This window comes from Leuciscus leuciscus (genome assembly GCF_965113295.1).
Source record: "Leuciscus leuciscus genome assembly, chromosome: 8".
NCBI classification, from domain to species: Eukaryota; Metazoa; Chordata; class Actinopteri; order Cypriniformes; family Leuciscidae; genus Leuciscus; species Leuciscus leuciscus.
Genome location: NC_138732.1, coordinates 32,851,758 through 32,879,399, shown reverse-complemented (window position 1 = coordinate 32,879,399; position 27,642 = coordinate 32,851,758). Strand labels below are relative to the sequence as shown.

At 41.9% G+C, this 27,642-nt stretch overlaps 2 protein-coding genes across 2 annotated transcripts in view; both read right to left on the bottom strand.

Moving 5' to 3' along the window:
* LOC309505078 (uncharacterized protein) overlaps nucleotides 1-27,642 on the bottom strand; it is a 298,235-nt gene that overhangs the window by 165,921 nt on the left and 104,672 nt on the right. The window lies entirely within an intron of this gene.
* LOC309504333 (uncharacterized protein) lies at nucleotides 15,933-21,641 on the bottom strand. Its single transcript, XM_082177378.1, has 2 exons — nucleotides 16,871-21,641; nucleotides 15,933-16,778 (listed from the first exon to the last, which is right to left on the bottom strand). Coding segments are annotated over exons 1-2 (1,989 nt in total). The 5' UTR covers nucleotides 18,859-21,641; the 3' UTR covers nucleotides 15,933-16,777.

Here is a 27,642-nt window from a genome sequence, read left to right as displayed (position 1 = left end):
GCAGGACAGAGAAACCCTACAGGATTGGAACAACTTGAGGGTGAGTAAATGATGACAGGATTTTCACAGAGATGGGACCAAGTCACACATGTGTAAGTCTCAAGTAAGTCTCAAGTCTTAACCTTCAAGTCTCAAGTTAGTCCCAAGTATTTTTTTCTTGGGCAAGTCAAGTCAAGTCAAGTCCTGTAGTAGGTCAAGTCAAGTCACCTTATTATTGTAATTTTACCTGCAGAATCTGATCTTAATAAAGTGAAAAGACAAGATATAAGTAGCCTAACTGTCAGTAAATTACAATAATTTGGATTTGCATGTAAATACTCATGTTCAGTAAAATACATCATGGAATCAAACAAAATTGTAACTTCATAAAATTATGTATTTTTCACTTCTGCCAACAGTGTTTGAAATGTTTTAAATTGTCAACATTGAGTCCATAAAACAAATAACAGCTTAACATCCAACAGACTCCTCTCTGAACACCTCTCTCTCTCTCTCTCTCTCTCTCTCTCTCAAACACAGTTTACTTACAACATTAAACTTTGTTACATTTCTCCTCTCTCTCTCACACACTCACTCTCACACACTCTCTCTCTCTCTCTCTCTCACACACACACACACACACACACACACACACACACACACTCACTCATCGTCAGTGGCGGCTGGTGAAAAATATCTTCGGTGGGGCTGTGTTATATTCAGTCGGTTTCAATAGTCTGGTAACCATGGGAGTCTTTTAGCGTAGTGGCTCCGAGGTTGTGGAATGCTCTTCCTCAAGACATCTGTCAAACATCCACTCTTCTCTCCTTCAAAAACACATTTTTTTATCTTAATATTACTCTTCTGCTCACAGTCTGTAAATTCTACATTGTTATTGATATGCTATTTGTTTGAATCCCTCTTTCTTTTGTGTCTTTAACCTAACTTTGTAAGTGACCTCTGTATATTAGGCCTACTTTCTGCCCTTGATATGTGTATTGTGCTTTGATGTTGATGTTTATTTTGTTCTATTCTTTAACCCTGTCCCAGTGGTTCTCAAACTTTTTAGAGTTGTACCCCATGAGGCTTTTAACATCCTTCTGCATAAGTTACCCACTCTTCAGTCGCACCTTTTTCAGTAAGGGACAATATTTGCCCCCTTAAATCAATTTTTCCAGTGCATTTTTACCTTTACAAATACCTTTATAAAATAAATAATGCTTTAAATAATGAATGTTCATAATAAATGTTCAATAGAGAAATATGCAATGATGGTAAAAACGAAGTGATGCTTTTAAATATTGAATTAAAACCGCCAGTAGGTGGAGAGTCATCGAGTCATTCATTCAGTAATGAAGCAAGTGGCTGTATTTATGAAATAATCATTGAATCATTGACTCTAATGATTCATTCAAAACCGCAGATTCGTTCACAAACACTGCTGTGTGCTGCAGTTCTGCGGTGGCTTTCGTTGGAGCTATTATTTTGTTGTAAAAAAAATTTTTGACAACTGTGTTGAAAATGAACATCACTTAATATTAATATTTCGTTTGTTGAACTGTTGTATAAAATCAATGTCACATTCGCAATCATGTGGATCTTCATATAATGTGATCATCATTAAACACAGAAACTCACACAGGGTATGTGTTTGTATCGAAGAGAGTTTGATTCTTATATCGATCTCCATGCACAGCCTGTGTCTATATTTGTTCTTCATGCCAGTAAGTGCTAAATCCCTACTTTTACAAAGGTAACGTACATTGTCGAGAACGGCAGAATAGCGCGATTTGCCGAGGCAGCAATCTGCACGAGACCTGTCATATAGCCTACGCTGCTTAAATGCAGAAAGTTTTGACCGCAAAAGATGAGGTAATTTGATCGGATGTCACGTATTTACAGCATTTTACCTGATAGAAATGCATGCTCAGTTTAAATCTTATTTTAAGGTGAGGTAGTATTAAAGGAACGGCAAAATTCAGCATTTTGTTCCCCTAGCAGCTAACGTTACCCCCTTCTGGGGGCAGTCATGGCCTAGTGGTTAGGGAGTTGAACTGGTAACCCAAAGGTTGCTGGTTCGATTCCAGAGCCGGTGGGAAATGACTGAGGTGCCCTTGAGCAAGGCACCTAACCCCTAATCGCTCCCCGGGCGCCACACAAAGGCTGCCCGCTGCTCTGGGTGTGTGTATCCACGTTTGCAGTGTCTGTGTGTGTTAACTACTCACTACTCTGCTCCTAATGTGTGTGCATTAACTTGGATGGGTTAAATGCAGAGGTCAAATTCCAAGTATGGGTTACCATACTTGGCCGTTACGTGTCACTTTCACTTTCACTTTCACTTTCTGTCACCTCACGTACCCCAGTTTGAGAACCACTGCCTTTTAATGTTACATATCTTTGTAAAGCGACCTTGGGTGTTGGAAAGGCGCTATATAAATAAAAATAATTATAATAATTATTAACCACCCAAACACAATTTAACACAAACTGCATGATACCAGTGCTCTGTGAAAAAGTCAGTAATTATTTAATGCCATATTACAAGGCTGAGGCTTCCTTACACAAAAACAAACAAATTGCACAAACTTTCCATTTGCATTTGAAATTGAACTCACTTCATTCAGTCCGGTAACTGTCCATGCCGGATCTGTCCCCGCTGTTTTAAAATGTAATCACGGAAAGCAAAACAAGGCATTAGCATGACGCATCCACGCATGAGTGCGCGCGCAGCTTGGGGCGCTGAACAGAAGCGCCCATAGCTGACTAGATTTGAGCTCGCTGATTGGCTACAGTTTATGCCAAACATTTATATATTAAATCAGCAATTGGCTAAGCTGCTTCACAAACCCGCCTCTTTGGGGCGATTGACTCCAGCGCCCCAGAGCTGATGAGACGTGCACGCAGGTGGAGGAGACGTGTTAAAAAAGCAGACATTTTTAATTTCTATCATATTTTTCACATATACTGGGTGCATTTAATATCTCAAACACAAAAAAATACTGACAATTTGTATGTATGATTTATGTATATATTTACTTATTTATTTAATGAGTGTGGCTCATAAACTGTGGTCTGGCCAAGCGGCAACCTCCCCGTCTCTCTCTTGAAACCAACACGGAAGTGAGTTAAACTGCAATTCATTGACTGGCCGCTTGGGCTGGCTGCAGAAGTGAGTCAAATCTGTATCTCCCCCATGTTAAAATTACCAACTTTACAGCAGAAAAAAACATGTTTACAGCCTGGATCTCTATGTGGCTTTGGTCTATACAGCTAATTTTGCCCTTCATAACAACTGTGAGGGGGGTGCATTTTTTTATAACTCATCCGTTTAGTTGATTAATATTTAAATTTAAGGGTGTGGCTGTGGCCACTTGAGTGACAGGTGGGTTGTCGCCTTCTTATACTGTCTATGGTTGTCGCTGATGTCAATGCTAGCCGTTTGTCTGCTGTTACTAGCCGTCACTTCACCTCAGTAAATGTTAGCTGCTGAACTTGCCTTCTCTGCAGTGTTTGTGCTTTTCTTCGGGATTATTTCATACAATTTAATACACCCATTACTTGGGTACAAAGCCCACGGCTTTTGATTCTGTCGTCGTGGTCGAGTATCGTTCGAGAGAACAACCAGAGCTGTATTTCAGTTGTTTTCCTCTGTGAACATGCACTAATGGATGTCTGACAATTTCGTTGCTTTTTGGAGTTTTCAAATTTAAAAACGTCAATAAAGGCTCGTTCGTTCTGCTCTCACGGAACAGATTATAATATGTTTATGCCGTCAGATGAAATCCTGCAGGCGTCGGCGCTTTCTCCGTCCGTGCTATAAATGCACATGAATGAGAGCGGATTTTCTAGCGCATTTACTTGCACTTTAAAGGCAATATATCTATGGTTTAACTCATTTGAGAGGCGGCCAAAATCAGACCAGAATTTAAAATGGACTGAATAAGCTACGAACTTGAGCGATGCCGCGCTGACGGACCATAAGAAAGAGTGACTGACATGTAGCCTATGCACATAAATCACTGTCACACACACACTCTCGAAGAAATATTAGTGCATAATACATTTTCAACTAGCAGAATATTACAGAATCACAATACACAGTCTCACTTGTAGCCATGTCTTTTAACTATTATAATTCGAAGGGCAAAAATAGGAACTTTTAATTGGCTTTACATAATCAGCTAACTCGATCATGTCGAGGCTCGAGCTAGTGATTTCAGATAGCCAGGCTAGGTTCCTCAGCTCCACCAAAGCCCGTTACGCCCCGCCTCTTTGCCCATTTTCTGTTATCCGGGAGTGACGCAAGGCCAAGATGGCGACGGCCGGCTCCGCCTACTTTAGGCTTCAAAAATGCTCTTCAGAAACCTACGGGTGACGTCACGGACACTACGTCCATATTTTTTTACAGTCTATGGGTCTGGCTCATGGGGGGGCGGCGCCCTAGCGCCCTCTATTGGCCAGCCGCCCCAGTAGGAAAGATTAGATGAATGTGATCATTTATATTTGGGCCTTTTTTGGGCCTGAAATCGCTGATAAAACCTTATGGCTACTTTAGCTATTATTACATTAGCTAACTACCAACTAACCAGATAACATTAACAAATTGACAAGCACTTACTGGGCAGAATGGCTGTTAATGTTGCATGTCTTGCAAAGCGCTGTTCGTCTTTTGCCATCTTATGAACAATTCTTGAAGCCGAAAGCGATGACCCTCGGTACCCCTCCGGCTGACATGTTGATGTGATATCTGATCTAAGTGGGCGTGGTGTGCGTAAGGTACGAGAGGGCATGACTGATGATAGTTTCATGATCCAGTCATGACAACGCTATTCTCAGCCTGCGCTCCAGCTGGGTAATCAACTTGATTTTTAAAAATAATTTCTATATTTTATATTCAAACTGAAAACATGATGTGATTAACACTCAAGTCATTCAAGTCATCGTGTCTCAAGTCATGTCAAGTCCAGAGTCTTTAACTTCCAAGTCCGAGTCAAGTCTCAAGTATTTTATTTTTTGTCAAGTCAAGTCACAAGTCATAAAAATAGCGACTCGAGTCCAAGTCACCAAGTCACAAGTCCCCATGTCTGCCTCCAGCTGTTCCAGGAAGAGCTCCAGGAACTCCTCAGGTACGTGCAGAACCTCCTCAAAGTGCTGCAGGATGTAGTGCTGTGCTTTACAGCGGAGCTTTGAGCAGGAGGAAAAGTCCTCTGTCAACTTGCAGATGCCAATGCAGTTTCCTATATTAAATTTGAAATGCTGGGTAAAACTTCATTCATAGCCACTTCCAGAATAAAATTTCAAGAATGTGTTTGCCTAGATATCATAGTTACATTCTTTTTTCTGGCAATACACTCATTCATTTTCATGCATTTATATATTTGGACTTAGGCAGTTTCAACCGTATAATGTTGGCAGTGGAAATGATGTATATAATTATAATCATTTCTAGGTAATTTGCACACAATTGCAGTTCAAATGCTTCTTCTCACCTAAAGTAGGAGCTGCAGCCACACATGATGATCTTGTGCACTTGAAATTCTCTGTCATTTGACTTGATGATCAAGTCAGTGTGTTCGCCCAGTAAACGTGCTTCATCAAACACGTCAAAGGCTGTTGCTCTTATGTTCTCCATGTTCTCTCAGGACTGTAAATGTATTCAGTCTTCTCTCCTCAAACTCTGATTAAAGTCTCCTCAGGATTGTGTCTTTGTGGGACTTTTGCTCAGGAGAGTTCTATAGAATGTCTCTGTGACATCATAGTTGTAGAGCTTCAATATATCTTTTCAGTTTGTGTCTTGGCCACATAATTATTAAAGAGTTTTGTTTTATCGATTCCTTTTGAATGAAACATCTTCACAGTAACAAAGATATTAAACAGACACTACGGCTGTATCTGAAATTGTCCCTTATACTGGACCAGCAGTTCTCAACTGGTTTGGCCATGGGACCCACATTTTCCCATGGACATTAATATTATTATTGGTTTTTTTTTTTGGAATTTGACCGAATATATATGGTATTATCACGATATTGAAATGAGCGTTTTCAAACAATAACAGGTTTTATATATTTTTTCTTAAAACAAAACAAACTAAATTATATTTAAATCCAATAAAGTAATGCACACAAAAACTACATAAAGTAAACAAATGTTTTAAACTGATTCAAGTGTTATAAAGAATTATAAAGAACAATAGGTAACACTTTACAATAAGGTAAAGTCAGTTAATGCATTAACCAACATTAACATTGAGCAAAAGCTACATATGTTACCATAGTTATTCTTTGTTAACATTAGTTTAAAAAAATATATAACTGATCATTGTTAGTTCATGTTAGCTCAGGTCCATTAAATCCTTCTGAATTTAATAATGTGTTATTAAATGTTGAAATGAACATTAACCAAGATTAATAACTGCTTTAGGAGTATTGTCCATTGTCAGTTTATGTTAACTATAGTGAATTAACTAATAAAGCCTTATTGTAAAGTGTTACCTGTTACAGAATGCAGATCCAGACACAAAGAAATACATTGAAATGTGAGCTTTATTAACAGCACTGAGCAGAATGGAGAATACGGATGAGTATGCAGTTCAAATAGACTTTGAAGAATGAGTAAAGCTTAGTAACGAAGACCTTCCTTGTTTTACAGGTGCAGGAGATCATGGATAGTTGGACGGATGGCTGGATGGACGCACACACCTCTTCGTGTTTGGTGAGTATGCAGGATGATGACAGGAGAACACACGAGAGGAATACACTGGAGTACCAACGCTGGAGAACAGGTAAGCACTTCATAGAAACAAGACCAGACAATGATGTGAGACGAGGTGTGTGCTTTTGTAGCTGGCTTGATGATGGTGCAGATGAAGTGCAGGTGTGAGTGTTCAGTACTCTGGTGAAGGTGTGCTGTGTGAATGGCTGATGTGACAGCCTGGCAGATCCGTGACAATTACCCAACAATAATAAAGAATCAGAACATTTGCAATCAATGTGTAGGGCAGGGGTTCTCAACTCTGGTCCTCGAGGTCTATTTTCCTGCAGAGTTTAGCAGCAACCTTGATCAAACTCACCTGCTTATTGATCTTATGGGGACATTTTTTTGGTCCCCACAAGGAAAACAGCTTGTAAATCATACATAATGCAGAACATTTTCTGTAATGGGAGGTTTCAGATTAGGGGATATCATTTGTACAGTAAAACAAATCATTATTTCTATGGAAAATCCCCATAAAACATGAAGTGTGTGTGTGTGTGTGTGTGTGTGTGTGTGTGTGTGTGTGTGTGTGTGTGTGTGTGTGTGTGTGTGTGTGTGTGTGTGTGTGTGTGTGTGTGTGTGTGTGTGTGTGTGTGTGTGTGTGTGTGTGTGTGTGTGTGTAAATTAGTCTACTACAAACTTCCTTAACCGTATTTATGCTTACAGGGCACCTATTATGACCCTTTTCACAAGATGTAAAATAAGTCTCTGATGTCCCCAGAGTATGTATAAATATAATACCCAACAGATATTTTTTTTACAGCATGTTTAAATTGTCATTTTTTGGGGGCTCAGAAAAACACACCGTTTTAGTGTGTATCCCTTTAAATGCAAATGAGCTGCTGCTGCCGCCCAAAGGGTGGAGCCTTACGAGCTCGCGCTCAGAGCCAGGACAATCTCATCTGATAATATCAAAACAGAAACTCTCATTAGTGGTGTTCATTTCGACTCGGAGTCGGACAATAATGCCCACAGAGCCAGAGAATATATACTGTATGGAGATTGAACAGGTATAGTTTAGCTTAATTATGGTTATAACTTATTTGTCATCTGCTTTTATCCACTATTAATACAAGCCTGCTGTAGCAGACCTCGTCCGAATGATGACCAAGATATACTGATGAGTTCGATTAAGTTTATTGTACATCACACAAAAGATGAAGCGTTAGTTTTACTCCAGAAAATCACTGTAAGAGCAGCTAAATAAAAACAGTATAAGATGTGAGCATTTAAGTCTTATCCGAACAGCTTCGGAGTCATTGGAATAGTTATATGACTTATTTCGGGTTGAATGGTGGTCGTCTCGCACCCCCCAAGCGCCTTTGAGCCGAAAAACCACCCTTGCAACTTTGGGCCGGCGGGCGTGTATCGCTTGATATCAGGTCTCGCGTTGTAACGAATTGCTTTATGGCACTGCACAGTGCACACATACACGTAGAAAAAGGTAAAGTTAGATACTGAGTTCTTCACACTTTCGTCATGGCTGAACCGGTAAAAAAGAAGCAGAAAGCTAGGAAAGGTTTGTCGGAGGACCAAAGAAAGAGGAAACGGCAGACTGACCGAGCAAGGAGTCAGACTCGAGTAAATATCGTTCTTGTTGATGGACTAGTAGACATCTTCAGAGCTTATCTGTGCCTGTTCGATGTCCGACGCTTTGTAACGCGTTGTGTCAGGAGGAGAAATAGGGATAGCTCACAGATGAAGTTATTACAGAGGCCAGACAGACTCACGGAGGCGATTGGCATCTCACAACTTGCACTTTATTCCCCAATCGAACTCGTGTAACTGTTTGTCACCCATTCTACCGTCCACAGCTTTACTTGATAAACAAAAGTAAGATAAGAATGAGCATCAAACTGAAATAACCCGCATACATGGGGGTGTTCGAGGTGCACATACAATACAGACTGCCGACAGTTCAACAGGGCGCGCGCAGCTCTTAAAGGGGCCACACCTTATTTCCACTCATTACAGCCTCCATCCTACTGAACAGGTACCGGTATAGAGGGCGGAAGGGATCAGGCCGTGAGTGCAGAGACGGCTCTGCGCGAGTGGCGACAGTAATATTAAATACAAGTACTCCACAGCGACTCTAGGGGTCGCTGTTTGACAAAAACGGAAAGCTGCATAGTGTGCCTTTAATAAAGTGAAAGTGAAAGTGAAAGTGACACATGACGGCGCTTGTCTGAAGTTTTAAATCATTGGTTACCCGTAAGCCAATCACATAACGTTTGGTTATGACGTGTGTTATGTGCTGGCTCAGCCGCATCGAACTTCCACTGTAAACACATGTATGATGTGAAAACAAAACCATCGAGCGAAATACCGGAGTGAACATGGCTGTGAACGACTTTTGCAGATTATGTGAAGTAAATCTCCGCATCCACGGTACAATCAGCGTCTACGTCACGGCTCTCAGCCCGCCCTCTGTTCGTTGATTGGCCGGCTGTTTTGAGGCCGGAGGAAAACTGAGAGATAGGTCGCTATCTCAGACTGAGTACAGAAGCGAACTGAAATTGAGCGGAAGTACGAAGTCTGACGTAGTCAGGCTAGTCTACAGCTGCTCAAGCGTCGAAACAATGGCGGACTGTGTCCCGCTCCCTCAGGGCGGGTCTATGCTCAAACTGCAGTGTCAATCAACAGTCGTGGGAGGGGCCTGTGCAAAGTGACGTCACATTGCCGCGAATCTGAGAACGGCTTGTTCTGAGACAGTGCTTATGATTTATTGGGATTATAAAAAAAGCACTGGGTGGATTTTTATCATTATAGGGTGGTTGTGTACACACACTGCCAACACACATTTATGTTGGCATAACGTTGGCTGTCTTGCGCAGTCTACCCTCGTCGGACAGGTAATACAAGGTGCAGGCGACAGGGAACCGCATGACGGTCGTCTCAGCCTCGATGTAGGGACGCAGCAATTCGGAGAGTGACAGCAGCGATGACCTTGACATCCTACAATTTTCACGCCACTCATCCGGGACAACATCTTCATTTTCAAAGTTCTCCCACCAGACAGCAGTTCGCCCAGGTCGGACCCAAAACCGGCGACGCTGGCGGTGACGCGGACTGGTTCTTCGTGTTGGAGGGAGGAGAAGTTGTTGCAAAATTGCTGACCTCCGAGCACTCATTCGTCTCTGCTCCTCGACATAATGGAGCAGCTGTATTTGCAAATGCAAACACACGAAAAGAGTTTGCACCAACATAAATGTGACTGCTACTCTGAACGCTTCCATGATCACCAAAGCCAAATGAAAATGTAAACATAGGTCGCACTTTTGGCGTAGGTGCGAGCTCTGGCGCATACTGTGACGTTGGCTGCCTAAACATCCGTTTGTCTCAGTTTACATGCAAACGAAGATTTTCAAAATCTCCACTCTGGCCGGAGTTTTTAGAAAGAATCGGTTTCAGAGGCGAATTCTCCATTTGCGTGTAAACGAAGGGTGCAAACGAAGGGAAATGTCTCCGTTTTTCAAAATAACCATGTACGTGTAAACTGGGCCCAAGGCAACACTTAAAAATGTCTTGTGTGGACACCAAGCGGGAAGGAAGTCGACCAGAAGTTGAAGCCGGCCGCGTGCCACCATCTTGTAGCAGAACTTCACCTGCTGTTATAGCATCCCATTGACTCCCATTCATTTTGGCGTCACTTTGACAGCGAATAACTTCACATCTGAGGCGTTTAAAGACTCCATTTGTCCATTATTTATTTCTAAAGAAACACAACAATGTATAAAATGCTCCATTACCTTGTAGCTTATGTTATGGCCCGGTAGAAGCAGTTTTTGTAAAAGTAGGCTAAAGATTGCGTCATAACCACGCGACTCTCTGTCGCACAGTAGAGAGATTACCGTATGGACAGGAGGAGAAGCTCGCGGGCAATCGGGGGGATATGGAGGCAAAATGACAAAATAATGAATCAGAATACCTAGCAAAAGTTTCTCCTGCTCCTAGCTCGTGGATACCTCCTACTCACGCTCTCCGTCTCTGCAAGATTCGGAAGGGAATGATTCAGATTTCTCATGCCACAGCCACTAGAAGACAGACGGGTTGCTCACGTCACATCTACGTCGTCAAGCTCGGTTTGAGTCTGCGCGTCAGGAACGGAAGTCCAAAAAAATCGCTAAAAATGGGCTTCACTTGTCTCAATTGAGTTCCAATGAGATGGCTCTGTCCACTTCTTATACTGTCTATGGTGGACACAGAGCCGTCGCAATGGGGTAGGCAAGGTAGGCAGCTGCCTAGGGCCCCCAGCTGAAGGGGGCCCCCGATGGCCGCACGGTCGTTTAGGTTGTGTATCTGCCCTCGTCAAACAGTATCAACCACTGTAAACAAACTATCACAGTGAGACAGCGCAATCACTCTCCAGTACTGCTCCGTGAGAGGGGCCCCCCAAACTAGAGGGATTCCTCCTATGCAACGACAAACACTATGAGTGCCCTAATCACTGTAATGTTGAAGTGACATCCACCGTCGCGCACCCCCCATCAGGTCCCCCACTAGCTGTCAGTAACAGCGCTACGCGGGCATTTAAATTTAAAAATGTCATCATGAAGCGCTCATACCCTTCAGGATTTTCCAAAAGACAGAGAAAGAAAGAATAAAAACGCCCAAGACACAGCGGCAAGTAAACCATTATTAGCTCCAAATGCAACTGTCTGACGTGTTTTCACATCTCTGCGAACATAAACCTTGACATCAGTGACCAAACACAACGGTATGTGAGCGTTGTTAGAGGGTGAAAAAGTTAAACTAATAGTCATACACAACTTTGTTCTGTTTGCAGAATTTAAGCATAACATACACACTAGACAACTTCTCGCCCCTTCACTGTTGTAGCTACAGCGTTCGAAAACTTCCTTTGAGCTAAATCCTCTTGATGCACGAGCCCAGATTACGATCGCATGAGATTTTTTGCCATGTATAAAGGCAAAAGCTAGAGAAGTGTTGTAACTTACTCTTGACGGCTGTCTGCCCGCGGTTGCGGTCACCGGTAAAAACTTTGTCAATTCCAAACAAAATGAGCTGGTCCTATGACTCCCATCCCATGCAGTTAGGTCCAAACAAAATAATCCATCAAGTCCGGTTACATTTTAGGCGTATGCAGGCTATCAATTTCCGTTGGTGATGTTTCTATTCCATCTGGAGAAAAATGCCCTTTTTCCTTCGCGTTTGTCCTTTTATTCTTCTCCATCAACACATCTCAACACTTTGTAGGCTACCGTAACAACAGGTAGTTTTGCGTATGACGTTACTGTCTGTGGCATTATGGGAAGTTAAGTTCTTTTCCTGTAAAGTAAATATCGAATCCTCCACATTTCACTTTCATGATATGCAATGAGAATAACAATAAACGTATGGCTATTCACTTTTTTTATTTTTATTTTTTATTTTGTTGCTTTATTAGGTGCTTTGCTTAAATTTCTTAAACACTTAAACAGTAATTCATGACTCTTAAAATGCACCAGAATTCAAGAAATCCCATCTGAATTTAAAAAATTTTCCTGAGGGAGGACTTGGGACCACTCTTTTGCCTAGGGCCCCCAAATATCTTGAAACGGCCCTGGGTGGACACCCCTCATGGGTGAGCAGTTGCTCATTATCATTTAAAGAGACATGCACCGAAACGGGTCGCTGTGAACAGAGCTGTTTTGGAGGAGGTAAAAAGGGTGTTGTTTTACACACCCATTGAGGAATTTTAGTATACGTTACACACTTTACATGAAGACCCTAAAGAATCATACCAACTTGTGGAAAATGGGCATCCGATGACCCCTTTAAGAGAGCAAACATACATCTGCATTGCCCTTCATTCATGCTATTTGAAATCTTTTTTCATATTACTTTATCTCTGTCATATTACTTTCTATATCAGTCATTTTTTTCTTTACATTATTTTTCTCAAATTTTACTGTATGTTTTGTGCTGTGTTGTACAAATATGTCTCAATTTGAAGGTGTTTAACGTCACGGGATGATGTTGTGAAGCAGTAATTTCCCATTGTCTTCATGAACACTTGTTGATTTTGTGCTGGTCAGATGAAGTCCGACTGAGCATTGAGAAGTAATTAAGATTATTCTACAAACACTTTTAGTGTCCTGGTCCTTCTCCTTCTCCTGTCCCGGTCTTTTGGGCTGAGCGAAGTTTTAACAAAGTGTTGACTGTTTGTTTTGAACATCAGGAGTGAGAGAGAGCTTCAGCACAACCAGATCTAGCCTAGTTTTCCTGCAGATTAAAGTCTGACATTTCTGACATTAAACATCATGATCTTTAATGTAGTTGAGTATGGTAAGTATGCTTATAGCAACGGGTTTTTGTACATTTTAATGTAAAAGACAGTTTATACTTAATTGGTTTTCAGTCTTTATTCAGGAAATTTGTCAGTAAATATAGATTTTGTAACAGACTAAATAGACTCTTTAGACTGGATGTTGCTTTAAGTCTATAACGGTGTCTTGATGCTCGTAACGGTTCAGAGGTGAAGTGAACTGTACATTTTCATTTTTTAAGATGACATTTTTTGAAGAGTTTGTATATAAAAAAAAATCGGTAGTGTTTAAGCACATTTCAGTTGACTACATTTTAATTTTGTATTTGTATTTCAACATGCGTATGTCAAGCATCTGTTGATTGAACTATTCCATGCTTTTTTTTTTGTGCTTTAAATGCAAATAATTGTATGTATCTTTTGGCAGTTAAGTATTTTATGTTAGCAGCGTCAGTATAAAATTGCTTAGTAACTAATTCAACAACTATTCCTATTATCATATAACATGTAACAAATAAAATAATAAACAATAAACTGTTTTTTGTCATTTGTAATTGACAGAATCTTCACACTAGATTTCTAAATGTTGGACTAAATAAAACTTCTCAGTTGAATGAACTATGAAACTAGTTGAGCAAACATGTTTTAAAATTGAAGTCAATGGGCCAACTAAAAAAATAATATGTATTCTTTTTGATAATATTCAGTGTTGAAATTGACGATGAATGAATGAATGAATGAAGCATTTATATTGACGATGGTGAATGAATACAAACCAATAATATTTTATATTAACTACTAACAAATTATCTTTTTATTTGTGCATAATTTGACAAAAACAGCAGAATAAAAATATTTTATATGTGAAATGTACCTGGTTTTTATGTATACTGTTCACCTCATTTCATTTTGTTGGCTCTTTGGTAACTGGAAACAATAACTTTTTAAGAAATCATTTTCACTTGATAAATAGGCTATTCAAATGTTATATATTTATTTATTTTAGGTTTATCATAGTTTTACAATGAATTTTCATAGTTTTAGATTGAAAGTCTAGAGCTGGCAGGGTAAATCAAAATCTATATATAAAAGTAATTTAAAACATTCACACGTGATAAAAAAAAAAAAAGGTTCATGTAATTGTTTGAATCAACAACTAGAACATTTAAATAATAACCATTTCCATCCTCAGGAGTTCTGGCGCGGCCTTTGTGACGTCATAAGCACTCAGTCAAGAGTTCGGTGAGTGAATGCAGTGTGGAGAAGTGAATCTGCTGCATCGCGCGACATCAGAGGTAGGAACAACTATATTTACATTATTTCGCCATTAGATGGCGGCAAAGACTGTCTTTATGAGACAGTCTGTCAGACGCAAATGACTAGGGTGTCAGGGCACGGGAAAACCCCTTAACTGTTAAAAGTTCAAGATATTGCAGCGGACATTCAAACAGATTTTTATTATGAATATATGACTATATCTACTGTAAATGCAGGTACTCTCGTAATACTCTACTCTATAAGCTTCAATGAACAATATCAATGAGAAGTTTATGTTTATGTTGCTAAGATGGTTGCTAGGGGTGTTGTGCAGTGAAATGTTGAACCATTGAAGCGATCATTGCCGTGTTTTATCTGGAAAAAACCCCACTAACGTTAATCAGAACCAAGGACTGGAACTACCCGTTTTATATAGATAAATATACTGCAGATAATGGCTTTATTGGTAAATGATGTTGTTAAGCATTTATAATTGCAGGATGTTTTTTCGTTGCTATATTTTCGTCTTGATAATTTCTCTTGTTTTAGTAAAAAAAAAGTATTTATTAAATTTTTACAATTTTCAAAACTCTTAGCTAAAAAAATCCAAACTGATCACACTTGTAACCCAGCTAGTCATTCTTTCAAAACCTGATCCATGCTTTCATTACAGTTATGCACATTTTCAGTCCACATAATCAATGTTTCAAAACACAAGATGATTGTAATATGTAACGGAACATTTGGTTTAATCACCAACACACACATGACCTTCTTTCAGTTTAGTACTTTTAAAGGAATAGTAAACACCAAACAAATAGTTCATGGCCCTGTATGAGTTTCTTTCTCCTGCTGAACACAACATAAGATATTTTGAAGAGTATCGGTAACCAAACAGTTGATGGACCCCATTGACCTCCATAGTATGGGGGTAAAAATTATGATGGATGTCAGTGGGGTCAATCAACTGTTTGGTTACCGATACTCTTCAAAATATCTTATGTTGTGTTCAGCAGGACAGAGAAACCCTACAGGATTGGAACAACTTGAGGGTGAGTAAATGATGACAGGATTTTCACAGAGATGGGACCAAGTCACACATGTGTAAGTCTCAAGTAAGTCTCAAGTCTTAACCTTCAAGTCTCAAGTTAGTCCCAAGTATTTTTTTCTTGGGCAAGTCAAGTCAAGTCAAGTCAAGTCACAGGCTATGTCAAGTCAAGTCAAGTCCTGTAGTAGGTCAAGTCAAGTCACCTTATTATTGTAATTTTACCTGCAGAATCTGATCTTAATAAAGTGAAAAGACAAGATATAAGTAGCCTAACTGTCAGTAAATTACAATAATTTGGATTTGCATGTAAATACTCATGTTCAGTAAAATACATCATGGAATCAAACAAAATTGTAACTTCATAAAATTATGTATTTTTCACTTCTGCCAACAGTGTTTGAAATGTTTTAAATTGTCAACATTGAGTCCTGTAGTGGCAATTTTCATTAAACAATCATCTCTGCATAAAAGACAGTCTGAAATCAAATGATCATCAAAAAGTAATTTATTATCTTGCAAGAGGCCCAATTGCCCCACAGAGGTAGTCAGGTACAGTCTGTGAAGCAAGTGCAACGAGACGGGAGGGGCAGATCACCCTACTTATACTGTGATTTCTCTCAAGGCCTCTTCACCCATAAAAGGGCAAGAGCCTTGCTCAATGCTCTCATTTAGGGCCGAGCTTTAGGTTTAGCTCTCCTAGTCCCAAATTGGATCCCCTCTGACCTTAGGGGTCAAGGGTCCCTTCCAAAACCATGTCTCCCCCTCTCTGCTCGTCCCACAGCAGTTCACATCAGTCATTATATTGTAGAATCAGCAGAACACAGCAGCACACGTAAGAATTAACCCAGTGTATAAGAGAAAATCAAAAATTCCCATTACAGTCCTCCCTTTTTATCATTCATTGATAACTGAATCAATCAGAACACATTGTTACACACCAATCAACAATAATAATAATAATAATGATAATAATGTACCAAGTTCAAGTTTCACATCACACTTATACTTCTCATTCCTGACTTTCATATAACTGATCACACTCTTAAACTTGTACCAGAAAGATTAAGATTAAAACTATTAGGCAAAACGTTAGAATTAAAACTAGTTTGAAAAAAGATTAAAATGAAATAAGCTCAGGCTATTTTTCCAGGGATTGACCCTTAATTTTAAAGCAAGCAAGTAAAGATTTATCCTGGGACCGGGCTAAATGAACAGGCACTGCTATCGCATTCCCGACGCTATAGGTCGGACCCTCAGTCATCTCAGTATAAACAAGGAAAAGTTTGGTTATATTTAGTAGGAAAAACATCAATTCAACAAAATCCCTTGATTAATCAAACATGTCACAAAAATACAAGTAAATGTATATAGTATGTAGAAAATCCCTCATTTTTCAAACCCTTTCTTTGTCTGCCATCTCGTAACACGGATGACCACTGCTTTTACCCCTTTCTCTCACATATCCTCGTTCTTAGAAAAATTAAACATAAGGAAAAAATCAAACAATAATCAAAAGTAAAATAATAAAAATAAAAACATAAAGGAAATCACTTCTCATTTACCACATGTTACTGTAGCTTCCACTATCTGTATCATAGTCACATTTCCCTCCATCAGTTTCCCCAGGAGCTACTATCTTTGTCAGTTTGACCTCCGCCCCTTTCACCAGCCTCTGTACTGAGCCGGAAATACATTTCAGGATGCATGGCAGACAAAACAATACCAACAACCCCACTGCTCCTATAGGCAGTACAACCTGCATTATCCAATACACCCAACCTCCCCAGTCAGTCAGAAACCACCCCAACCAGCTGCTACTCGCATACTCTGGTTCTCTCACGGCATTTCTCATGTGTTCAATTACATTGGTGATGTTCTCACTGTAGTCAGGAATATTAAAACAACAAGATGTCCCCAGCATTTTACATACCCCACCCTTCTCAGAGGTCAGAAGGTCAAGGGCTAAGCGATTCTGAACGACCGCGTCACGAAGATGACGCATCTCGTCGTTTAGCATCGTCAAAGCGTGTTCAGTACCATTAGCAATGGCCAATATAGTCCAAGCTAACCCATTAATTTTGTTAATGGCTACAGTCGTCCCCACTCCCAAGAACAATGACCACCCCACGTTTGCCCCTGGCGTCGTCCACGGGTCCGATAATGTATACCCAGAATAGTGACTCGGCAATACCCCTGGCATAATGTCAACACTTCTCTTCTGTTTACCCCCCCTGGTCTTATTTGGTAAATACACAGATGTTCCCACATTTATCAACCCTGGATAACAACACCCAGACCACCTTTTAGGCAGTCTATGATATGCTCTAGTCCCACACACCCAAACAGCAGCAGGCGTGGTTTGGTTCGGTGCAGTGAATGGACATGTGAAATTGACTTCCTTTCCGTTGATGATCGCTGTACAATTGTCCACTGTTCCAACCTTCACGTCGATTTTGATCCTGCAGTCAGAATTTCCTACATTGAACAGTCTTGGTCTATTCACACAAACACATACGTCACCTGTCACATGTGTCACTCTCAAAGGTGGGAGTGACAGGCCAGAATGATTATACTGCTTCACGTCATCACAGTTTCCTGCCATCTCCTTCGTTGACGTTCTGCCTTCCTCCAGATCCGTCACGGTCCTTAGCACGTCTGTCATTTGTTGTGGAATCAGACACCTCGTGTCCTTGGCGGCTGCCACAGTCAGTGGGACAGCTTTAAAGGCGTGTGACATTTGCAGACAGAGCCAGCAGTCTGTTTTTATTCCCAGTTCCTCTTTCTGCAACATTGCCAGTGCACAAGCCTTGTTCCCTTGGCATCTTGCCATTGCTTTCTTGACCTCAGGATTCACTTGGTCTTTTCTCTCATCCTCACCTCCCGTCCAGGCCATCTCGTCCCCTGTGGCGGGCTCAAAATCAGATATTACAGGTGCACTCATTGTCCCTTTAGGTTCTGCTTTAGTTATCATAATGTCTATTGTCTCAAACCAGTCAACTCCATTTTTATCCAGGGCGCAGAAATACCTGCCCTGATCAGAAAGTCTTGCATCTTGTAATTCGACCGTCATGCCGTACCTGTTGTTGCTCAGCATGTTGTTTGAGTATACCTTGAATCTTGCGTCATGTCCTACTTTGTAGTTGTAGTAGTATGCCATCACCTCGTCCCATCCGCAATCCCCTTTGCAGAAGTATGGAGTCGCGTACTCCGCGGCGACCCCCCTGCACTCTGGACAGTTTTTCTGAAATGGATTGCAGACAAACTTCGCAGTCGTACCTTCTTCAATCGTAACGATGCTTCCCTCCGTTCCTTTCACCGGTCTTACTGAAACCGCTGCGCTTCTCCTGATGCGTCGAATGACGGTGTCGTTCGCCATCTCCGTCTCGTTCAGGTCCATGTCGTTCTCCATTGGTCCGTTTTTCAGCTCCTCGTTCCATAACAGTATTAATAAACAAATTGTTACTGATATTACCATCAATATACTTGTGCTTTTCACCAGTCCACACATCCCTGGTATTCTAAACGGATGCCACGGCTTTGGACGGTCCATTTTCTCTAGTTACCCCGACGGGTTGCACAGTTGTATGACCAGAATGTGTGAGGGAGTTTGGTCTTTGAAGCGCTCAGGAGCTTATCTTCCTTGTTGATTAATGGCTCCCAGCCAAGCGCTGTTTGCGCAATCAAAACCGTTTGTCTTGTCCAGTCTCCGTTTTCCAGACTGTATCTGGCCCCTCTCGTCACTGCAGCTATAACACAAGTATCTGTTACTAGTAAATCTTTAATCTTTGTTAGTTCATACCCTTTTGCGATGATTAATGTTATTGGTTTGGTTTGTACTCTGGGTGCTACTTTGCAGACAGGCCTTGTTTTCCTTCTTGCTGCTTGCCCTTGTTCTTGCGCTGATACCAGTGTTTGGTATTCGACCTTGGCCTTTATTGACGTTGAGCTTGCTGTTGTTGTTCCTCCTCTGCCTGCGATGTCGACGGGACCTTTCTGCAGTGATTGGCATGCACCCACGTCGCTCTTTCTGCGACCTTCACGGCTGTGTGCGTTATCAGAAGCACTTGGAATGGTCCCAGCCACCTTTTCGCCCTCCAGCTTTTCCTCCTCAGATCACGGATCACCACGAAATCTCCAGGCTGGATTTTGTGCAGGAATGTGTCTGCCACCCCTCTCTGCGCTGCCTTGACCTGCACAGATATATTAGACAACAAAGAAGACATTTCTTTGCAATAATTCAACATGTCATTCTCACACACATCCGTTGATGGCAATCTCTGTCTTCCTCCCTCTACCCCTATAAATGGAGGTCTGCCAAACAATATTTCAAATGGGCTCAAGTTTGGTTTGATTCTTTTCCTCATCCTCATGTACATTAACACAATGGGAAGTGCTTTCACCCAGGAAAGTCCCGTTTCCTCACAACACTTGGCCAATTTATTCTTTATCGTCTGATTCTGTCTCTCAACTGCGCCCCCACTGGCAGCATGATAACTTGTGTGTGTTCTCATGTCTATACCCAAAAACCGACCCACTTGCTTTATTACTTCATTAACAAAATGGGTACCATTATCAGAACTGATTTTTCTCGGAACTCCCCACCGTGGAATGATCTCGGTCAGCAGTGCTTTGGCCACGGCCGCCGAGTCCTGCTTTGAGGTAGGAAAAGCCTCCGTCCATTTCGACCACATGTCCACGATCACTAAACAATGTTTGTGTTTTCCACATGGGGTTAATTCAATGAAATCCATCATTAAATATTCAAAAGGCCCTGATGGTGACGGTTGAGAGACCACTGGTGTTTTTACCCCCCTCGCTACATTATGTGTGGTGCAAGTGACACATCTACTACAAAAATTTTCAGCAAATGCTGTAAACCCCTTTGTGAACCACAAATCTTTCATTTGGGCCACCATCCTCCCTTTAGACGCATGATCCAACGCATGCGTTAATTTAGCGTAGTGGCCAAAAAAATGTTTAGGAAGACAAGCAAAGCCATCAACGCTCATCCACACATTGTCTTTCAAGCTGCAGCCTGCTGCCTTCCATAGGTTCTTTTCTGCTGCTGTAGCAAAAGTCTGCATACTTTCTATGTTCTGGAAAGAAGGAGAAATGTCATGGTTATTTTTGTCAGATATTAAAGTACATGTTGCTTCTTTTGTCTCGTTTGCTGCCGCGGCCTTCGCTGCCGCGTCTGCTCTGGCGTTTCCTGCAGATACAGAAGTTTTATCGTTAGTATGCGCTGCGCACTTACATATCGCAACCTTGTCTGGCAGCAAAACGGCCTCTAAAAGATCAGATACCAGAGGCGCGTTTAATATCGGACGTCCGTCCGACTTTAAGAATTTTCTGTGCTTCCATAAGGCACCAAAATCATGCGTGACCCCGAAAGCGTATCTCGAGTCTGTGTAAATTGTCACACACTTCTTTTCCATGATTTTGCACGCCTCTGCCAGCGCAACTAACTCAGCTGCCTGTGCAGAGTAATTTGATGGCAATTTGCCACTTTTCACTATTTCAAATTCCGTAGTCACCGCATAACCAACCTTATTCAGACCTGTTTGTGGATCTCGTGTCGCCGACCCATCCACAAAGAGGACATTTTCACAATCATCCAGTGGCATGTCTGAGAGATCTGGACGGGGTGTGCAAACCTGTTCCAGAGCTGTCAGACAGCAATGATGTTCTTCGCCATCTGTAGCTATCGGCAAAAGAGTTGCGGGGTTCAATATGTTACAACGTTTAACAGTTATATTTGGCATGTCTAGCAAAATTGTGTGATACCTTAACCACCTTGCCGTAGACAGATGTGATGTTTTCTGTTCTTGCAAAATCATGGAAACTTCGTGTGGCACGTATAAAGTCAAATCACTGTACCCCACAAATTCCCTGGAAGCCATCACCGCTTGCTCCGCAGCAGCCACTGCTCTCAGACAGTTTGGAAGACCGGCTGCTACCGGGTCAAGCTTTGTGGAGAAATACCCCACAGGCCTCATTCTCCCTCCATGCGTCTGTAAAAGAACAGAAGTTGAAAACCCATTTCTTTCATTTACCATCTGTATGTACGGCCTGTCGCTCATCGGCAGGCCGAGGGCCGGAGCCAAAGCCAGTTGTATTTTCAAATTAGAAAATGCCTCTTCTGCTTCTTTTGTCCAAGTCAGTTTATCACAGGACTTCATCCCTTTCCCTGCAGTGAGGGCTCGCAAGGGTTGTTCCATTAGTGCATAATTAGGAATAAATGTACGACAATAAGCACACATTCCTAAAAATGACAACAATTGTTTCATCGTTACTGGCTTTGGGACCTCTTTTATTCCCTGCACTCTTTTCTCAGAGAGTGCTTTGCTATTAGTGCTTAGCACGTGCCCCAAAAATGTTACTTCCTGTTTGACAAACTGCAGTTTTGACAAGCTGACCTTGTGTCCCTCTCTCGCTAGATGCTTCAAGAGAGACACAGAATCAGTAACACATGTTTCCTCATCACATGCACAGATCAATAAATCATCCACATACTGAAGTAAGGCCGTTCCAGCCGTTAATCTCAGCGGCTCCAGGCTTCTTCGAAGCGCCTCATTGTAGACAGTTGGAGATTCGCAAAAACCCTGACATAACCTCGTAAACGTGTACCCCTTCCCATTAAAATCAAAAGCAAACCAGAATTGACTTTTTGGGTCCACTGGGACGCTAAAAAAAGCGTTAGCCAAATCCACCACAGTGAAGTATTTTGCATTTTTGGGAATTTGTGATAAAATCGTGTACGGGTTGGCTACTCTGGCCGCTCTCTGAACAACAGCTGAATTCACCTGTTGGAGGTCCTGGACAAAACGCCAATCTGTCTGTTGGCCCTTGTCCCTGACCTTCTTTACCGGAAAAATTGGGGTGCGCACTGGAGAATCTGAACAGGGAATAATAATGCCTTCCTTCAATAAGGATTCAAACACAGGCAAAATTCCCTGCAGCGCCTCTCTTTTTAGAGGATATTGCTGCTGGCATGGCCTGTAATCAGATTTTGCAGTTATCATAACTGGTTCACATCCCCTGATTAGCCCCACGTCATACTTATGTTTTGCCCATACTTCAGAAGGCACCTCTGCCAGAGCACTGTGAATGTCTGTGGCAGAGGCAGCCCCTCCCTTTCTGTTCTCCAATGCACACTCCTCAATTGCTTTTACAGTTCTCTCCACTCTGACCTCAAAGTCACATGTTGACATATGAGCCCCAGCGTCCCTGCTGTATTTAACCCCTTCTCCTATTTCTTCCCAATCTGTGGCTCTCTCACATTCTCCCACAAACAGGCCCAAATTTGCCCACACTTCCCCCTTGGCCTTGGTTAAAGATAAGTGTGGAACAGATTTGCCTGCAATCAAATACAACCTCTGCTGTTTTTCTGTTAGATGAGCTGAGAGCGCACACACACTGTCTGTCCAAAACATTCTATCAAACCTTACAGTCTCATTCTCAGTATTATCAAACCAGGTTTCCTCATATTGTGGTTCTCGCTCCACAACAACGTGTGATGTACAATGTAATTTGTCAGGCGCCATACAATCTGTTTTTTCAAATGTCGTTCGGCTTTTTGCCAATTTCAAAATTTTCTCTGCCCAATCATAATCATTCACCTGCCATTCGTATGCCCATTGTGGGTGAAATTTCACACAGCACGCCTCAGGATTTTCCTGAATCGCAATCCCAGATGGCCCTGCTGTCAATGTCAAACTTAACTCACACATAAGGTCTCTGGCCATTAGCGGTGTGGGACAGTCAGGCGAACAGAGGAATGCATGCCTCAATATTGTTCCCTCTTCTGTCTCACACACCAACGGCACAGTGAACCTTTCAGAAATAGCATGGCCTGAAGCTGACACACTTTCATATACAGATTCTGTTAAGGTCGGTGGGCATGGTAAATCACACGGTCTTATCGTCGAACGACAGGCTCCGCTGTCAACGAGAAAGTTTACAACTGTTCCATCAACTAACATTGGATATCTTGGCATTTTTGCAAACGCTGCACTTTTATACATTTTTAAGCTTTCACTAGAAACGCCATCCATCAAACGCTCTTCATTCACACATAAAGAGCTGCAAGCTTTTTCTTCATTGCAAAGAGCAGAAAGATGAGAATCAGTGTATGTGTGTGTGGTGTCTGTGTGTTGTGTTATAATTAAATTTTCACTTCCCTTCTCTTGAGCTGAAAGTTGACCTCCCCTCAGCCGCCTTTCCCTCTCACGCTCTCCGCTCCTCCTCTGGCATCAATCTGCTTTGTTCACCTCCGGACAATCTTTGGCCCAGTGCCCGTCCTTTTTGCACAGCCTGCACCTTGTACACAGTTTGAAGAGGTGGTCGTTCGACTCGCACAAACCACACTTCCATCTTTTCTGATCTGGTCTCTTCTTTTGATAGTAGTTTTTACCCGGCGTGAATGGTACTTTTGCCAGCTGTAACCCGGTTTCAGATTTCATCAGCCGCTCGCTGTCTTCCGCGTGCAGCGCGTGCGCCAGTGCATTCGAAAGTCTCCCGTGTTTCCACTCGATGTAATTCAGTTTTACTGCCCTTGACATCTCTGGCCTCAGTCCTGACATAAAACAGCCCATGAGGTGGGACTCCCATGTGGAGGGACGATCCCCTCTTTGAGCCGGCTCGGCGAGACCGCTGTTTTGTCGAAACACTTCAAACAGTCTGGCATAATATTCACCAACCTGTTCTTCTGGCTTTTGACGGCAACAGCTTATCTTTTCAGTGTCCACACGTGCTGGAAATACACGTCTTATTGCCTCTGCAAGTCCCAAAACAGCTGCTCGGTATTCTATGTTTGCTCTGTCCATCCAGTCCGGGTGCACGCGCCGGTATTCTTCGTCATCCACTCGGCCTACCACCATTTGCCATTTAGCAGCCCCCAACTTCATCCCTACCAGTCTTTTTAGTTCTTGTGTTGTGGGGCTAAATTCTTGACAGAATTTGATCAGTTCTCCAGCGAATCTATCCCCCGCATCCTCAGGATCTGGGAGGGCCTCCATGCATTCTTTCAAATCTTTACCGTTCCACGGTCTATGTACCATCATGGTTCCGTCCGTCCCGGCCACTTCTACCATCGGGACTGTGAAACTGTGTGCCTCACTCTTCACCTTTGACCTTAGGACCATCTGTTTCTTTGCATTGCTGGCCTGTTCGTCATTCGGAGTGTCGTAAATGGCGTCATCCTCTGTGTCCTCTTCACTTTCGATGTGTGCTGGTCGTGTTCGTTTGGCTGTCATTTTCCGCTTCGCGGGCTGTCTGGGTCTTTTTCCAGTCTTTGCCTTTTCCTCGTGTTCGGATTCTGACTCAGGCTCGGCTGCCTTCTCTTTCTTTGGCTGCTTTGGCGGAGAGCGATCAAGGTCTTGGTCTAGCTTCAGGGCTGCCAGCTCTCGCTCTGGGTAGTGTTGTGGACCGGCGTACGCCGGTGGAGCAGTCGGCGCACTCGGCGCGCTCACATGTGGGAAAACACAAACACAAACATTCCGTTCGTTAGTGGGTGCAGGTGTTGCATGTTTCTCACATTCATTCGTCCCCTCATCCCCACATTTACTCGCACACACATCTTCACTTTCAGATGCCCTAAGCACAGCTTTTTCACACATTTCTTGCTTTTTCTGCATTCTACGTTCTCTCTTAATCGCTTCCTCAATCCAACATTCCACTGTTGTCTCACAGTTCTTACACACATGTTTGGCACACGCACAACAACCCTGTGGTTTGTTATCGTGTCGCTCAATTGACTCTTTTACCACCTTTAACCTTGTGGTACTCAGTGTTCCTTCTTTCGGAAAATCATGATATCGTATTAATTTCCCTATGTCTTTCATGCCCTTTGACCCATAATTTTTCTTCATCGCGCGGTACACCGGTGTGCGATATTTACTGTTAGATGCTCCCATGATGGCTGTTTTCTTTCTTTCACTACTGCCTGTGGCTTTCTCAGCGCGCTTTAACCAACTTTTCACCCAAAGTCAGAAGGGTTGAAATTAACTTCTGCTTACTTTCAATATCTTTCTCTGGAATTCAGTTTCAAAAAAAAACTTCGTTCCATTGATCAATTATTTCAGCTTTTCTGAATTAATTTCTATACGAGTACTAGGCTTCGGTCTGGACAATATCTTGACCTTGCGTGGTCTCAATTTCCGTCCCCTCTTTAAAAGCCCCCCCTTTTCCCCGTACCACAGCTCTAGTTTCAGTTTTCAAATACAGCCATTATGGTCCATCACAACATTTTCTTTTCAAAATAAATTCTTAAAACAAAAATACAAAAATACTTTTCAAATCCCCAAAAGTAAATGAATTTACTGTCTCTTACCAGAGATTTTTCTGTCGCCACTCGGGTTCTTTTGTGAGTTCCCTCTAGAAGTCCTCCAGGGCCTGAAGCGGCTGGTTCTCCTTCTCTCAATTTCTACGAGGTGAGACTGAAGCCTGTTGCGTCAGGGCGATCTCTTCCACCGTCCGCTGCCAGGTCCCGGAGCCCTCAAGGTGAACTCATCCCAGTAATCTGACACCAAAATTGTAGTGGCAATTTTCATTAAACAATCATCTCTGCATAAAAGACAGTCTGAAATCAAATGATCATCAAAAAGTAATTTATTATCTTGCAAGAGGCCCAATTGCCCCACAGAGGTAGTCAGGTACAGTCTGTGAAGCAAGTGCAACGAGACGGGAGGGGCAGATCACCCTACTTATACTGTGATTTCTCTCAAGGCCTCTTCACCCATAAAAGGGCAAGAGCCTTGCTCAATGCTCTCATTTAGGGCCGAGCTTTAGGTTTAGCTCTCCTAGTCCCAAATTGGATCCCCTCTGACCTTAGGGGTCAAGGGTCCCTTCCAAAACCATGTCTCCCCCTCTCTGCTCGTCCCACAGCAGTTCACATCAGTCATTATATTGTAGAATCAGCAGAACACAGCAGCACACGTAAGAATTAACCCAGTGTATAAGAGAAAATCAAAAATTCCCATTACAGTCCATAAAACAAATAACAGCTTAACATCCAACAGACTCCTCTCTGAACACCTCCCTCTCTCTCTCTCTCTCAAACACAGTTTACTTACAACATTAAACTTTGTTACATTTCTCCTCTCTCTCACACACACTCACTCTCACACACTCTCTCTCTCTCACACACACACACACACACACACACACACACACACACACACACACACACACACACACACACACACACACACACACACTCACTCATCGTCAGTGGCGGCTGGTGAAAAATATCTTCGGTGGGGCTGTGTTATATTCAGTCGGTTTCAATAGTCTGGTAACCATGGGAGTCTTTTAGCGTAGTGGCTCCGAGGTTGTGGAATGCTCTTCCTCAAGACATCTGTCAAACATCCACTCTTCTCTCCTTCAAAAACATTTTTTATCTTAATATTACTCTTCTGCTCACAGTCTGTAAATTCTACATTGTTATTGATATGCTATTTGTTTGAATCCCTCTTTGTTTTGTGTCTTTAACCTAACTTTGTAAGTGACCTCTGTATATTAGGCCTACTTTCTGCCCTTGATATGTGTATTGTGCTTTGATGTTGATGTTTATTTTGTTCTATTCTTTAACCCTGTCCCAGTGGTTCTCAAACTTTTTAGAGTTGTACCCCATGAGGCTTTTAACATCCTTCTGCATAAGTTACCCACTCTTCAGTCGCACCTTTTTCAGTAAGGGACAATATTTGCCCCCTTAAATCAATTTTTCCAGTGCATTTTTACCTTTACAAATACCTTTATAAAATAAATAATGATTTAAATAATGAATGTTCATAATAAATGTTCAATAGAGAAATATGCAATGATGCTAAAAACGAAGTGATGCTTTTAAATATTGAATTAAAACCGCCAGTAGGTGGAGAGTCATCGAGTCATTCATTCAGTAATGAAGCAAGTGGCTGTATTTATGAATTAATCATTGAATCATTGACTCTAATGATTCATTCAAAACCGCAGATTCGTTCACAAACACTGCTGTGTGCTGCAGTTCTGCGGTGGCTTTCGTTGGAGCTATTATTTTGTTGTAAAAAAAAATGTTGACAACTGTGTTGAAAATGAACATCACTTAATATTAATATTTCGTTTGTTGAACTGTTGTATAAAATCAATGTCACATTCGCAATCATGTGGATCTTCATATAATGTGATCATCATTAAACACAGAAACTCACACAGGGTATGTGTTTGTATCGAAGAGAGTTTGATTCTTGTTGTGTTTATGTACTTGTCAGGAGATGGCGCTGTAGTTCACATGTTGATACCTATAAAAGGTGTAGAGTAAGAATGGAAGTTGTTGCACCTGCTGCCTAATCATGTA

What these genes read in the sequence shown, in the direction of transcription:
- LOC309504333 (XM_082177378.1), bottom strand. Translation starts at nt 18,858, where the DNA reads ATGGACCGTCCAAAGCCGTGGCATCCGTTTAGAATACCAGGGATGTGT.